Source organism: Tamandua tetradactyla, chromosome 1, assembly GCF_023851605.1.
Source record: "Tamandua tetradactyla isolate mTamTet1 chromosome 1, mTamTet1.pri, whole genome shotgun sequence".
Classification (NCBI taxonomy): domain Eukaryota; kingdom Metazoa; phylum Chordata; class Mammalia; order Pilosa; family Myrmecophagidae; genus Tamandua; species Tamandua tetradactyla.
The window spans coordinates 186,888,785-186,903,867 of NC_135327.1; the positions used below are offsets into that span (position 1 = coordinate 186,888,785).

General features: G+C 40.0%; 1 protein-coding gene across 2 annotated transcripts; it reads left to right on the forward strand.

Moving 5' to 3' along the window:
* The first annotated feature begins 8,532 nt into the window (after positions 1-8,532).
* Positions 8,533-13,486, forward strand: GSTK1 (glutathione S-transferase kappa 1). Of its 2 annotated transcripts, XM_077148355.1 has the most exons (8): positions 8,539-8,850; positions 9,416-9,497; positions 9,689-9,817; positions 10,133-10,233; positions 10,442-10,477; positions 12,214-12,330; positions 12,714-12,807; positions 13,148-13,486. In XM_077148355.1, exons 1-8 carry the CDS (start codon positions 8,779-8,781, stop codon positions 13,195-13,197), a joined length of 681 nt encoding a protein of 226 aa, XP_077004470.1. In that variant the 5' UTR covers positions 8,539-8,778; the 3' UTR covers positions 13,198-13,486. The 2 variants fall into 2 exon arrangements, with proteins under 2 accessions (XP_077004479.1, XP_077004470.1); XM_077148364.1 differs by lacking the exon at positions 10,442-10,477 and having other exon boundaries at positions 8,533-8,850.
* Positions 13,487-15,083: the final 1,597 nt, after the last annotated feature.

The following is a 15,083-nucleotide window of genomic DNA, read 5'->3' on the forward strand; positions in this document are numbered from 1 at the left end:
GGATTTAGATTCATACTAAATCTTGAAAACAGAAGGGGGTGATGACTGTGCTGACTTTTTTAAAATCAGGAGGAAGTAATTGCCTGTCTGAAGCAAAGGATCTTTCAGCAATTGGTTCACGGACTCCTGAAAGCCATCCCACATGCTCTCATTGGTATGTGACTATAGGCTGCCAACTATCCTGTTAAAAAGAAATCAACTAGCTACACACATTAAATTAGTATCTAGAATGTTATTTTATCCTAAGACAGTGGTTCTTGATCCAAGAAGGAGAATTTGGTCATAGGAGAGTTCACAAATCCCAGCTGCAAAACACTCACTAGGTTTGTTCACTTTTCTCCCAGAAGGAGCATGAAGATAAAAATACTTGAGTGACCTAAAATTTGCTTAGGGAGTGCCCTTACAAGTAAAGAAGGAAAAGAATATCATAGAAATTCCTTAAGGCATAATTCCCATGACCAGAACATGTTTTTTTTAGCAGTTTTGGAACCAAAATTTTGTAAGGGAGAGTAGACAAGTTTCACTCTAAAATTGAGAACAATTACAAAGGAAGTGACCATTAAAGTTTAGTTGTAAATCTACAGATGCTAGCAACAGATTAAAAGGTTCAATTTCCACCTCCACCACTTGTTCAAGTTTCCTAATCTCTCCATGATTCAATTTCCCCGTCAATAAAATGGGGATGATGGTGATAAGAGTATTTACTGAACAGTTACTTTGGAGAACAATTTACCAATTTCCTCAAAAGTTAAATTAAACTTACCACAAAACCAGCAATTCCACTCTTAGGTATCTACCCAAGTAAATAAAAACATATGGTCCACGCCAAGACTTGTTGCAAATATTCATAGAAGCATTGTTCATAATAGCCAACAATTGGAAACGATACAAATGTCCATCAACTGGGTATAATGGAATACTATTCAAAATAAAAAGGAAAGAAAAAAAAACACTGATATAAACTACAACATGGATGAACCTCAAAAACCTTATGCTAAGTGAAAGAAGCTAGATGCAAAGGACTACATGTATGATTCCATTTATATGAAATTTCCAAAAAAAAAAAAAAGATATCTATAGAGATCATCAGTAGTATCCTAGCGCTGGGGCTGGGAATGGGATGGGATTGATGCAATCTGACACTACAGAACTTTTGCTTTTACCCCCAGAAAAATCATGTTCTTTTAATCCTCATCCAATCTTGTGGGAGCAGACCTATTGAAAGGTGGGCCCTGTTGATTAGACTGTTTCCATGGAGATGTGATCCACCCAATTATGGGTGGAATCTTTTGATTAGATTATTTCCATGGAGACGTAACCCCACCCATTTAAGGTGGGTCTTAATTAGTTTACTAGAGTCCTTAAAAGAGAGTCTTAGAAGAAGAATCTTAAAAGAGAGAGGGGTCAGACCTGGACATGGAGAGCAGAGAAATGAAACCAAGACCTAGATATTTGGAGATGCTAAGCTAAGAGACTAAATCCAGAATTTGCCCCAGAGAAGCCAAATGTGGGTCCACAGATGCTTAGAGTGAAAGCCAGTGGAATCCAAAACTGAAAGCAAGAACCTGGAGCAAGGACCAGCTGAAGCCAGCCATGTGCCTTCCCAGCTGGCAGACTTGTTCCAGATATTGGTTGCCTTTCCTCCAAGAAGGTATCCTCTTGTAGGTGACTTAATTTGGACATTTTCATGGTCTTGGAATTGTAACTTGTAACTTTAATCTCCTTTGTAAAAGTTAATCCATTTCTGGTATATTGCATTTGACAGCTAAAGCAAACTAAAACATCTGGATTGTGGTGTTGGGGTGTTTCAGTTTGCTAATGCTGCTGGAATGCAGTATACCAGAAATGGATTGGTTTTAAAATGAGGTCTTAAAATGTACAGTTCTAAGGCCATGAAAATGTCCCAAAGTGGATGCCTTCACTCAAGAAAGGGGTTTCTGTCACATGGGAAAGCACATGGTGACATCTGCTGGTCCTTTGCTCCCAGGTTTTGTTGCTTTCAGCCTATGGTTCCAGTGGCCTCCTCTCTGAGTTTCTGTTTGTCTCCAAGCATCTGAACTCTCTACTCTCTATATCAGCCGAGAGCCAGTAAACTGATTAAGACCCACCTTGAATGGGTGGGTCGCCTCTGCAAGAAAACAACCTAATCAAAATGTCCCACCCAACAATAGGTCTGCACCCACAAGACTGGATTAGAAAAATATGGCTTTTTTGGGTTACATAACAGTTGCAAACTAGCACATGGGGTGATGGCTATGAAACTCTATGAATTGACAAAAAAAATTATTGAATAGAATACATAGAATAGATGAATTTTATGGGATATAAATTATACCTCAACAATATTGTTTAAAAAAAATAGTACCTTCCTTGTAGGTTTGTAATGTGATTAAATGAGGTAATGTTATAAAGCACTTAGCACAGTGTCTGACGTGTAGTAAGTTCTATGTGTGTTTGTTAAGTAATGAAAATAAAATTTGTGGCTATGTGATTCATCACATAAGTAAATTGCTAACAGCTCCTGTATGTTTGTCTATACCACAGGAGGTAATTGTTAAGCAATGGAATTAATTATCTTCTATAAAATACTTCTCTAAGATTATATGAAGCTTAGGGTCAATCAAGACGAGGCTCCAGTGGAACTTGTCACAGGATCTGGCCTCTACCTGCCACTTCTTCAGTCTCATCTCTTTTCATTTCGCTCTTTCCAAATCCTCCAGCTGAAGAGAACTTCTCTCAATTCTTAGAGTCTAGGCAATGGGCTTTCACACATGTTGCTGGCTCTACATGGAATATTTGCCTACTCTCCTTCTCAATGGCCTAACTCCTACAGACCTTTCAGATGCTCACTTAGGGTCATTCCCCTTGGGAAGCTTTCTCTGATTCTTTCTAATTGTACCCTCCCCCACCACACGTACAGACACACACACATACACATACTTTATATTGAATTTGCCTACCAACTATTTTCTTTTTGATTCTGTAATCAGAGGGAAAACCAATTTTTGTATCCCCAAATACTCAGAACAATACAAGGGATATAAGAAGCACTCAATAAACACTAGTGGATCAATCAACCAGGGTTGTTTTTAACCCCCAGAAGACATTAGGCAATTTCATCACCCCCAAAATTCCCCTAGGGTCAATTTTCAGTCAATCTCCCCACTCAGGGAAAAACACTGATCTGCTTTCTGTCTTCTCTGGAAATTTCACATGCTTGAAATCATGCAGTATGTAGACCTCGTGTCTGCCATCTTTCATTTAGCATAGTATTTGATTGTCACTACTGGGAAGAGGAGGAGTGTTCTTGGCATCTAAGGGTAGAGGCTACGAATACTGTTAAACATCCTTCAGTGCACAGAACAGCTCCTCATAACAAAGAATCATCCAGATCAGTATGTCAATAGTGCAAAGGGTAAGAAACCCCGGGCTAATGGAATAAAAGTGTGACTTCATGAACAAATGAATTCTTTTTGAGACCTGAATTAAAGGGGATTGTTCTCTCTAAAAATGTTTCAAAATTCCTTCCCTTCCCTCAGCTTGAACTTTGATTCTCTAAAAATAGCATTTCCAAAGAACTCCCCAGAATGGGAGAAATATCAGTTGGATGATTTTTACATCAGAGGAACCTGGGATGCTCTGCACAGATCCCCTTCAGACACAGCCCCCAGCTGGTGGGTGATGCCAGTAGGCAGTGCTCAGCTGTCAGCACTCAGCTGAAAAGAGTCACCTCAACCAAGCTCAGGCCCCCGACAGCCCACATGCTAGGAGACGATATAAACGTCATGCCTCTCTTCCATACTCAGAGCCACTCTGAAGGCTAACCCAGCTTCAGAATTTCTGGTGGGGTCAGCTGAGGCCTTTGCCAAGACAGCATCACAGCTCAATTTTTCCCTCAGCCTGATCCTGCTCTTCCCTCGCCTCCCCTTCCTATCCTTCTCTTTCCCTGTCCCTCTATCCTCTTCTCTTATCTTCCCTCCCCTCCCTTCCACGGGTGGTAAGCATGAAAACACTCCTGCACTAACCTCCAAGTCTGCTTCCTAACTAGAGCAGTATAAAACAATGCCTCTGGCTTCTAAAAGCTATTGTAGGACATGAAGATTTTGATGTCTTTTTCAAGACACTAATCTACAGTGAAAGAATACAAATCAATGGTTGGTTGGAGATGGAGGGCAGAGAGTGGTGGTAGGTAGGGATTTAAAAGGGTCACGAGGAAACTTTGGAGTGATGGGTTTGTTCACTATGTTGATAGTGGCAATGGTTTCACAAGTGTATACATATTCTAAAATTTGTCAGTGCATATACTCTTTAAATATATGCAGTATTGTAGTTAATTATACATTAATAAGGCTGCTTTATAAAAAAGAAGACATTATCAAAGCCATAAAGAGAGTCCGAGAAATTAAGAAATCTGTACATAATCCCTAATATGCCATTTTCACTTTCCCATTTTCTTTTGTTTTTGTCCATATGTACACATACTTTATAGACGTATAATTAAGAAAATTTGTATATAATCTCAAAAATGGCTATTTACGTTTTCCCACTTTCTTTTGTTTATGCCCATATGTATACATACTTTATCAAAGTGTAATTACAGCATATGTTAGCTATTCTCAGCTTTTATGTCTTGTCACACTAGTATGTCCTCATGAAATGTGAGCTATTTCAATTAAATTTGCTATTAATCATATTTCAAGTGCCTCAGTTTACAAAGATTTACCTCTCTTAATACATCACTGCATATTTGGAATTAGAGCTATAATAATGTAGATTTCAGCCTGTACAATTTAGTATGGTTTCTTAACTGAGAAACCTAGCATGCTGAGAATTTCACGGAATCCTTGGTAAATCCTTAGAAAATGTCAAGCATTTCTGAGAACCAGTGATGTGAATATACAGTTGTGTCTTGGCAAATATTATATCTGAACATTGTGTCACACAAATTGTTACATGGTCTTCATATAAATAATAACAGTCTTCTTGCAATCTGCATCCCCTTCTGCCAGTAAAAAATTTCTAAAGGCAAGTTCTTTCCTAACTTTTTCTTCCTTACTTTCTTCTTTACTTCTTCCCCGCTCCCTTCTTTCTTCCAACCCACTCTTCCTCTCCTCCCTTCTTCCTTCCTTCTTGTCTTCCTATTTCTTTCTTTCCCTTTCTTCCTTCCTCTTTTTTTCTCTTTTTCAACATTTTTTTTTAAGTACATTAGGTATAAATAATGAAAACTCCCTCCCACCCTGTCTCCCAGTCACCTAACTCCTCTCCTTAAAAGCAACCAATTTTATCAGGTTTTTTGCTTCTCCATCAACAATACCAATAAGAATATATGCTTATGTGTATACAGGAAAACTTAGTGTTTTGACTCTTAAAAAAAATGAAACAATATCACCATTTACCACTTGCTTTTTACACTTATTAATATAGGATGTCATTTAACATTAATTTCTAAAGAACTTCCAAATTCTTTTTGAAGTTGCAAAGTATTTCAAATATTAATATGATGAATTATTTCCCCTATTGATGAACATTTAGGTAGTTTCCAATCTTTGGGCATTTAAACAATGCTATAATGTAACCTCATACTATATCATATTGCATGTAGGTAAGTGTATTTTGAATATAAATTCTTAAAATTGGAATTGTTGGGTTAAAGGGTGTGTTACATTTTTAAAGCAAAAAGATATTACTAAACCGCCCTCCACAGAGGTTGTACCATATTACGCTCTCACCAGCTACATAAAAGAATGAGTTTCCACATATCCCTGCCAACAAACCGAGTCATCAAACCTTTTGATCTTTATTAACTTGATAGACATAATGTAGTTTTACCCCAAAATTTTCATAAGTATGGACAAGCACTTTTTATGTTTGAGAACCATCTATATGCCATTTCTGTGAACTGTTTTGTTCATATCATTTGCATATCTTTTTACTGGGCATCTGTGCTTTTTCCTCACTGATTTTTAGCTCTTTCACATTAGTATAATTAACTTTTTAACTGTGACATGATTGTGACTATTTTACCCAGTTAATGCTTTTTGGTTTACTGGATTTTGCCAAAGTTTTTTTATTTATGTAACTGAATGTATCAATCTTTTCTTTTGAGCTTCTGCTTTCAGTGCTATAGTTGGCAAGTTTGTTTGCACTCCCAGATTTTTTTTTAAGTATTTCCATAAGTTCTTTGGGTACTTTAGTTTCTTTTTTTGTAATAGATAAATATTTGATCTGTCTGGAGATGCTCCTTGTATAAGGTAAAAGGTTCAACTACTTTTTTTAAACCACCCAGTTGTCCCAATTCCATCTATTGACTAGACCATGTTTTACTAATTTGAGAAGGCAATAGATTTAAAGCAGTTCTGGCTTTAATTCTTTAATTCCAAACTATATGATTATAGCTCTATTTGTTGATATTTCAAATATAGCCAGTATCCATAGACTCTCTTCTATGAAAGATGAAAACACCACTTATCTCATTCCTCCAATGTTTTGTAATTATATTACGTTTAATTCCTCTATTGATTACTCTTGCTACTTTAAATAATTTATTTGCATCACTATTTCCTGTTCCTAAAACTCTAATCCATATCTAGATAGCCCCTTGGAAATATTAAGATAATACATAGAAATGTACATCTTTTTTTTACTGTCGTCCCCATTCCATGTTATCCATAACAGAGCTCAGGCATGTGATGATAATAATGTGATGATGATGATGATAAAGTGTATGGAGGCAGGATGTAAAACCAGTGGTTTTACAATCCTATGATTCTTAAAATAAATATCCATGAGTACATACTGATATAAATAAATGACTGAAAAAATAAGTTGAGGGAAGGGACGAGTCTCCTTTCAGAAAAATTCCAACTAATAAGTATAGAAAAAATAAGGGAAATGGAAAATCACCATTAGAACCCCACAGTAATATCTGCTATAGGCAAGATCCACTGATGAATGATAAAATTGATGAGTGGAAGTTTAAGGAGCACCAGAAATATTGTATAGAATCAAAGTCCCTCCCTCAAAATATTTATTAATTACTATAGTAGTGTTAACATATGTCCATAAATTCTTTGATATTCGTCTCTTTGGTAATCTACTCTCCTCCCACCCCCCACCCCCCACCTCCAGTGTGGCTGCACTTAGTGACACCCTTCCAAAGAACAGAGTGTGTAAAGGGGGAAATAGTGACTTTACAATGGAGAAATTTGACAGACACCACTTTAACCAAGCCATCAGGGTTAACATCAGTAATAGGTCAGGTGGATACCATGTACCCCCTGACATGGTGTCAGGAGAAGGAGACTTCCAGCTGTGTTATACTTCCCCCAAATCCATAATCCCAGTGTAATCATGAGAAAACACCAGATAAAGCCAAACTGAAAGACACTACCAAATATCTGACCAACACTATTCAAAAGACACAAGAAGAGGCCAAGAAACGTCATAGATTGGTCGATACTAAAGAGATACGATGACTAAATTTAATGCAGTGTCCTGGATTGGCTCTTGAAACAGAAAAATGTCATTAGTGGAAAAACTGGTGAAAACCAAATAAAGTCTGTAATTTAATTAACATTAATGTACCCATGTCAATTTTGATCATTGTCCCTGGGTTATATAAGATTAAGATTAACATAAGGGGGCAGGCCATGGTGGCTCAGCAGGCAAGAATGCTTGCCTGCCATGCCAGAGGACCCGGGTTCGACTCCCGGTCCCTGCCCATGTAAAAAGAAAAAAAAAAAATTAACTTTAGGAAAAGCTGGGTGAAGGTATAGGGAAATTCCAAATATGAAGGTTTTTATAAATATGATCCACTTTTAAAATAAAATTTTATATTAACATGTGGAATTAGCTCTTAGATACTTTAAAAATTAATACTACTAAAGAAAAACGAAGTATAATTTTTCAGTTTCAGAAATTGTCAATTACTTTAATCCGCAAGTAGGTAATGGTAACATATGCTACGTTCCGCTCTATGTAAAGCTTTACATTGTGTTTGTATTCTGATAGCATGGAATTGTTTTTTTCTAATAAATACAAATGAGAAGTGGAATCTTTATGATGTGTTCTCCAATTTATTAAAATTATTAATATTAAAAATAACTAACAAAATTAAGCGGGTTTTTAAATTCCATGATTCTTACAATAGTCCTCATATAAAACGAAACGACCTATTTGCAAATATAAATAGGGCAGACCATACCCTATTATCCCTCCAATTGGTTGCAGCTGGGCCGCCACATCCCCTCCCACACCTTCTCCTTTCCACTTGCTCAAAAACTATGTATCCAGCCTGGCAGTAAGCCAAACTCTGAGAAGAACTAACATTTACAGGAATCCTTTCATTGATATTACATTTAATCCCTACAACAACTCCATGAAGTAGGCATCATCACTACTTATCCTCCATTTTTATGAGGGACGAAGAAACTGAAGTTCAGAGTGGCCACGTGACTTGCCAAACGCACAAAGCTAAAACGTACGGCAGGAATTTTCAAACCACCACCTGTCCGTTCAGACTCAAACCCTACTCGGGCCAGTGACTACACACGGCGCCCTGGGGGGAGTGGCCCCATCCTCCCGCCTCCTTTGCCCGACCTTCCATGTAGAACTTTCCTGCCCGGGGGCGGGCTTGTCCAGAGACAAGCGGCGGCGGCCCGGCGGCGGGCCAGGCCAGGAAGCGGACTGGTGCCTGCGCGCTCCCTAGGAAGGAAACTCGCCCTTGGTCGCTTCCGGAGCCACTCTCGCGCCGCCCTCGCTGACCTCGGATGCTGCAGAATGGGACCTCTGCCGCGGACGCTGGAGCTCTTCTACGATGTGCTGTCCCCCTACTCCTGGCTGGGTTTCGAGGTGACGCCAGGGGAACCGCCTCGCCAAGGACTGGGGTGGGGGCGGGGGAGCATAAGCAGAGGAAGGGCACAGGGACAGAGATCTCGTGAAATTCCTGGCGCTGTCATTTGTCCGAGCTTCTTGGCAACCCCGGGTTAGGACAAATAGAAATGACTGAAGGTCGCTTTATGTTTTAAAATGGGACAGAGTCGCTGGTCCCAGGCCGAGATCTTATATCCTAGGCAGCAGCTTTCCCTACAGCACTTTGGAAGAAGAGAGGCACCTCCAAAGAATCAAGGAGAAATGCATGACACCGCTCCCCATCCTGGCTCTCTGATGTCAGTTTTGGGAGATGGGGTGCAGAATAAGATAGAGACAGCCCACAGGAACTGCCCCTATACTTGGAAAGATTTCTAGGAGTGGAGGGAGTTTTGTCATTTCAAACCAATTTACGTCCTCACAACCCTGCAGGGCTCTTAGAGCCTCGAGGTAATCCATTGTCTTGAAGCACCTCTTCCCCTTCTCTCTGTCATTAGACTTGTCATAAACCAACATACTGGCTCATTCTTTGCCTCTGCCTCTGCAGATCCTGTGCCGATATCGAAACATCTGGAACATTGACCTGCAGTTGCGCCCCAGCCTCATAGCAGGGATCATGAAAGACAGTGGTATGAAGGGAGTTACATTTGGGGCAGGGGACAGGTGGAGGAAGAGTGTCTTCAAAGGCTCAAGGGAGCTGCCCTCAACTGGGTCTTTATGCATCAGCACCTAATAATTTGCCTTTTGCCTAAACCCAGGAATGGTCCCTCAACCCTTCTTAAGCCTTCTCTCAGCAGTGTGCCCAATGTTCCACTTGCAGGAAACAAGCCACCAGCTCTACTTCCCCGGAAAGCCAAATACATGACCAAAGACATTGAACTCCTGAAACGGCATCTTGAAGTCCCCATCTGTTTCCCTAAGGATTTCTTCTCTGTGATCCTTGACAAAGGTGACAAGAGTAGGATGTGCATGGGATTATTGGGTGGAGATCAAAAAAGTCTAAGAATGTAGGGCTAAGAAGGAGCGGCTGGGAAGACAAAATTATCTGAGGTTTGGGAAACCTCAGCAACAAAGTTGAGTGAGCAGAAGTTTGAGGGGAAATCAAGTGGTAGGAGAGTGGGACAAATTGGTCATACAAAACTTGGTGAAAGCTTAAGGGTGAATGAACTCTGGGTGTCATCAGCAGGAAAGAGCTGCCTTCCACAAGGAAACAAGCTAGGGGTGGGGGGTAGGGGTCCTATCTCTGAATGTCTCTACCCCACAGGAAGTCTGTCTGCCATGCGATTCCTCACAGCTGTGAGCTTGGAGCACTCAGAGATGCTAGAGAAGACGTCAAGGGAGCTGTGGATGCGCGTCTGGTCACGGGTGAGGGCAGGGCTCTGGAAACCCGTTTGTTTCTCTGTGTAGGCAATAGCCTGACTTGGGTCACCCTAGATGACTTTCTGACCCTCCCCTGGGCCCATTTTCAGAGTTATGATCTGGCCCTACCCACGTGATTTGCTGACCATCTGTCCTCCACCCACACCACTTTTTTTTTACCACCCCTTTCTGCTGAGTGTTCTCTCCTTCCCAGGATGAAGACATCACGGAGCCCCAAAGCATCATGGCTGTGAGTGTACCAGTTCTGACCCCACTCTTCTCTTAAGGAAGCCAGAGCAGTTGGCATTTGGGAGCGAGAAGGACATTTGGTTGTTTTGCATTTTTGTTGTTGTTGTTGTTAATTTTAATTTGGTAATCTAAGTCAGTGTTATTTGGGGAGAAAGAATGTCAGTGTGTGATGGGACAAATTACTGAAAAGTTGGAACTAAGAGGACTAGCTAAAGAATATCTGGGTGCACAGATGGTTCAGTGGTAGAATGCTCGCCTGCCATGCTAGAGACCCAGGTTCAATTCCCAGCCTATGCACAAAGAAATAAATAAGTAAATAAACCTGATGGTTGAAAGAGAAAGTGCAAAGGAACAAGTAAACAAAATTTACTTGAAATTTTCAAATGACTTGAAAAAGTCAGTGTTGGCAAGTCTTGGCTCCATAGACTCCAAGACAAACCTCACCAACACTCCCGGAGGAGAAAGCAGGAGCCGGCAGGGAGAAGAGGCTTTAAAAATACAAAAAGTCAAAACTGACCAAAACCAGAATTATTCAGAAGCCTGAGTGAGAACAAATAGAAATAGCTCAAAACACTGACATTTGTGCCACAGATGCAGATATGAGAAATAAAAGTTTTTCTTAGAAATAAAATCACAAAATTCAAAATAATATTTTTACTTCAGTTTATAAAACATAGTTTAGGCATATTCAACTGAAACATATGAAATGGCAACTTACACAAAAATTAAATATATAAATTAAAGACTGACCAATGCATCTGTCAGGTTTTTTTTTTTTCCTGGATAATATATGTAATTTTTAGCTTGCCTTTTCTCATAATATTTAACACTTATTTTCCATGCCATTTTATATTTCAATCTTTTTGAACACATAGTTCTTAGTTTCTAAATAGCATTCCATTCCATGGACTTTCTTCTTTACTTAACCACTCCCTTATTATTGAACATTTGGATTGGGAAACAATTCTCTGAATTAATCAAGTCAAAGACAGTGTCCCATTAAAATTGATCACATAATTTCTTTTGTCCCCCTCCAGGTCTGGGATGTCAGGTTGCAGGGGTTTTCAACCTTAGCTATACATTAAAATCACCCAAAGCACCTGGGTGCCCCCTCCAGAAATTCTGATGTAGTTGTTCTGTTGTATGACCTGGGCATTGGGATTTTTTAAAGCTCCCCGGGAGAGTCTAACATACAGCCAAGGTTGATAACCACTGACTTAATTAAAATGGTAAAATCCCAAACTACAACAATATACCCATTTATCCTTCTCTTGAAACCAGGCAGGTGGTTGCAGCCACATTCCCTACTTGGAAATCCTCAGGAAATCCCGTAGGGATTAGAGTCCACTCTTGTTTTTTTAAAAGCATGAGATATTCAAGGATTCTGAGAAGTATGAAGGAAGGAGTCCTGGACTTGAATTCAGGGGACTTGGATTCTAGTATTAACTCAGCTCCTAATGAGCTCTTAACTCTGAGCAAGTAATATATAACCTCTGGACTTTAGTCTTCTCATTTATAAGATGAAAAGGTTGGGCTAGTTGATCTTTTAAATCCTTCTGACACTAAATTTCTCTGACTGTGACTTCTGTGCCACTTGCTTTCTCTACTAATCTCAAGGATAGACCTCCACATCATGGGTGGGTGAAGACATTGCATGGAGAACTTAGGGGTAGAAACTAAAAAGGCCAGTTTCCTCCTGAGATTAGCCTTAGTTGTGTCCCCTACCATATCCCCTAGGCTGCAGAAAAGGCTGGGATGTCTACAGAACAAGCACAAAAGCTTCTGGAAAAGATCTCAACACCAAAGGTGAAGAACCAGCTCAGAGAAACCACAGAGAAAGCCTGCAGATATGGGGTGAGGAACATTTTATGTGTATTTCCAACGCCCATCATAAAAACAGAGACAGAATCTCTGCTGTGTGCCCATGCTTCTGTCTCAGAGACCACTTCCCCCATAATTCCTCTTCAGCTCCCACAAACAAACCACATCCTCTCCCTTCCTTTTCCTGAGTCCAAGAAAAGGAAGGGTAGGAGGTAGAGAGTGAGAAAGAAGGTAGGGTATCTAAAAGTTAGAAACAGAAAAGTCGCCTTGGAGCCATGGAGCCTCTCATCAAACACCTCTAAGCTGCTTTGGCTCCTCTGCTTCTGTGACCCCAAACAAGTATTGACTCCAGGTTCTTAACCCCACCCTAATAAACACCATCACTGTCCTTTTTGCTCTGTAACTTCTTCCTCCAGGCCTTTGGACTGCCCATCACTGTGGCTCATGTAGACGGTCAGACCTACATGTTATTTGGCTCTGACCGTATGGAGTTGCTGGCACACCTGCTGGGTAAGTTAAAGGCTCAACACGGAGCCGCCCTTGACCCTCTTGAGCCGCCCTTGACCCTTTTCCCAGCGCCATTCCTAGTGCATCAGTTAACCAGAAGGAGGAGTTCAGAGCAAAAAAATGTTCTTGGCACTTCCAAAAACAAGTCTTCTGAGGACACAGTGCTGCTCTTGGTTGAAGGGGGAGGAGCAGCTCTCACCCCCCTGGGAGAGAAGGAAGCTTTGGGCCTTAAAGCCAAGCAGAGCTCTTCCTAGAAAACCCTGGGGGCCCCTGAGGGGCTAACCTCTGCTCCTAACACACCTGAGGATGCTGTGTGGATGGGGATGTAATTTTCTTCATCCAGGTGAGAAGTGGATGGGCCCTACACCTCCAACCCTGAATGCCAGACTTTAAGAATGCCCAGAGGAAGCAAAACTAGAAAAAAGCAAGTCATTCTGCTCTACCCGTCATCCACAGCGGACCCTGGAACTCTGATTTCCCTATCTGGTTTGAAGTATCCTCTGTGACTCTGGGGTCTATCTCCCTTCCTCCTAATCCCCAGGGGAGCCGTGGAGGGGGCTGCCTGGTATATGACCTACCGTTGATCTTTTGTCTGCCTTTACTTTTAGGCCTCACAAGTGCCTTTCACAGAGCCCCAAACTCTGCTTTCCCACAAAATAAACCTCATGCATTAGGAAAAGTGCTTCTGGTCTGTGTCTGTCCTGGTGGTGTTAGTGTGTTATTGTTTCTGTGGTCACATCCTGCCCACTTCAGGGGTTCATGAAAAAGGGTACTTTTGAACTCTAAATAAGTATTCCTTCATTCAGATAAGATTTCTTGACATATACAGCAATATACTACAACTGAAAATAGGGGATAATGTCCAGTCTTTAAAAATACAAGGGCAAAGTAAAAAATATCACTTTATGTTTACTTTATTTTTACAAAGTAAAAAATATGTCATACTTGTCATAATATGCCTCACAGATATTACATGTTCAGTTTCAGACTATCACAATAAAGCAAGTCACACAAATTTGTAGGCTTTCCCGTTCATAAAAAGTTATGTTTACGCTATACTATAGTTAAATGTACAGTAGCATATGTCTTTTTTAAAAAGCAATATATATATACCTTAGTTAAAATGTGACCCAGAGATACAAATGCTGTTGGGAAAATGGCATAGCTAGACTTGTTCGACACAGGGTAGCCACAAACCATCAATTTGAGTTTAAAAAAAAAAAACAAAAACAATATCTGCAAGTTGCATTAAAGCAAAGCACAATAAAACAAGGTATGCCTGTATGTCAAAGCTGCTAAAAGCATGGTGAGATGGAGACAAGATTTTATGAATAAAGATGGTTGGCTCCAATATTTGTGATTTAAAAAATTGTAAACAACTTAAATATCTAATAGCAGGAGGATGCTTAAGTAAATTATGGTACATCCAGGGTATACTGTTTCAAAGCCATCAAGTACTATACTTGTGAGAAATTTTTTAAAACATTGGAAATTCTTAGGATTTAATTGTTTTAGTTTCCTAGTTTCTCAAGCAAATACCATGCAATAGTTTGCCTTAAACAATGGGAATTTATTGGCTCCTGGTTTTGTGGCTAGCAGTCCAAAATCAAGGTATTATCAAGGTGCTGTTTGCTCCCAGAAGACTAGCATTCTGGGGCTGACTACTCATGATCCTTGGTCCTTGGATTTTCTGTCATGTAGTGATATACATGGTAACCTTTCCTTTTTCTTCCCTGGTCCCATTAACTTTCAGCTTCCAGCTGCTCCCTCTGGCTTTTTTCTGCTGATTTTCACTCTGCTTGAAAAAGGACTCCAGTTATCAAAATTAAAGTACAACCTAATTCATCTGGGCCACACCTTAACTGAAGTAACATCTTGAAAATATCTTATTTATAATGGGTTCACACCCACAGAAATGGATTAAGTTCAAGAACATGTTTTTCTGGAGTACATAGCTGTAAACCACAACAAAATATCAATTGGAAAAAAAACAGATGAAAGTATACAGTATTGTATTAGTTTCCTATTGCCCTATAACAAGTTGCCAGAAATGTAATGGCTTAAATGTCCTACAGTTCTAGTGATCAAAAGTCTCAGTAGACCAAAATCAAGGTGTCTGTTAGTTTCTTTCTGAAGGCTCTAGTTCGTTTTTCAGAGCTGCTTTGAGAAGTACCACAGAGTGGCTTAATCCACAGGAATTTATTGGCTCACAGTTTGGGGGCTAGAAAGGTAAAATTTAGATATCAGCAGGTCATGCGTTCACTGAAGTCTGCTGCATT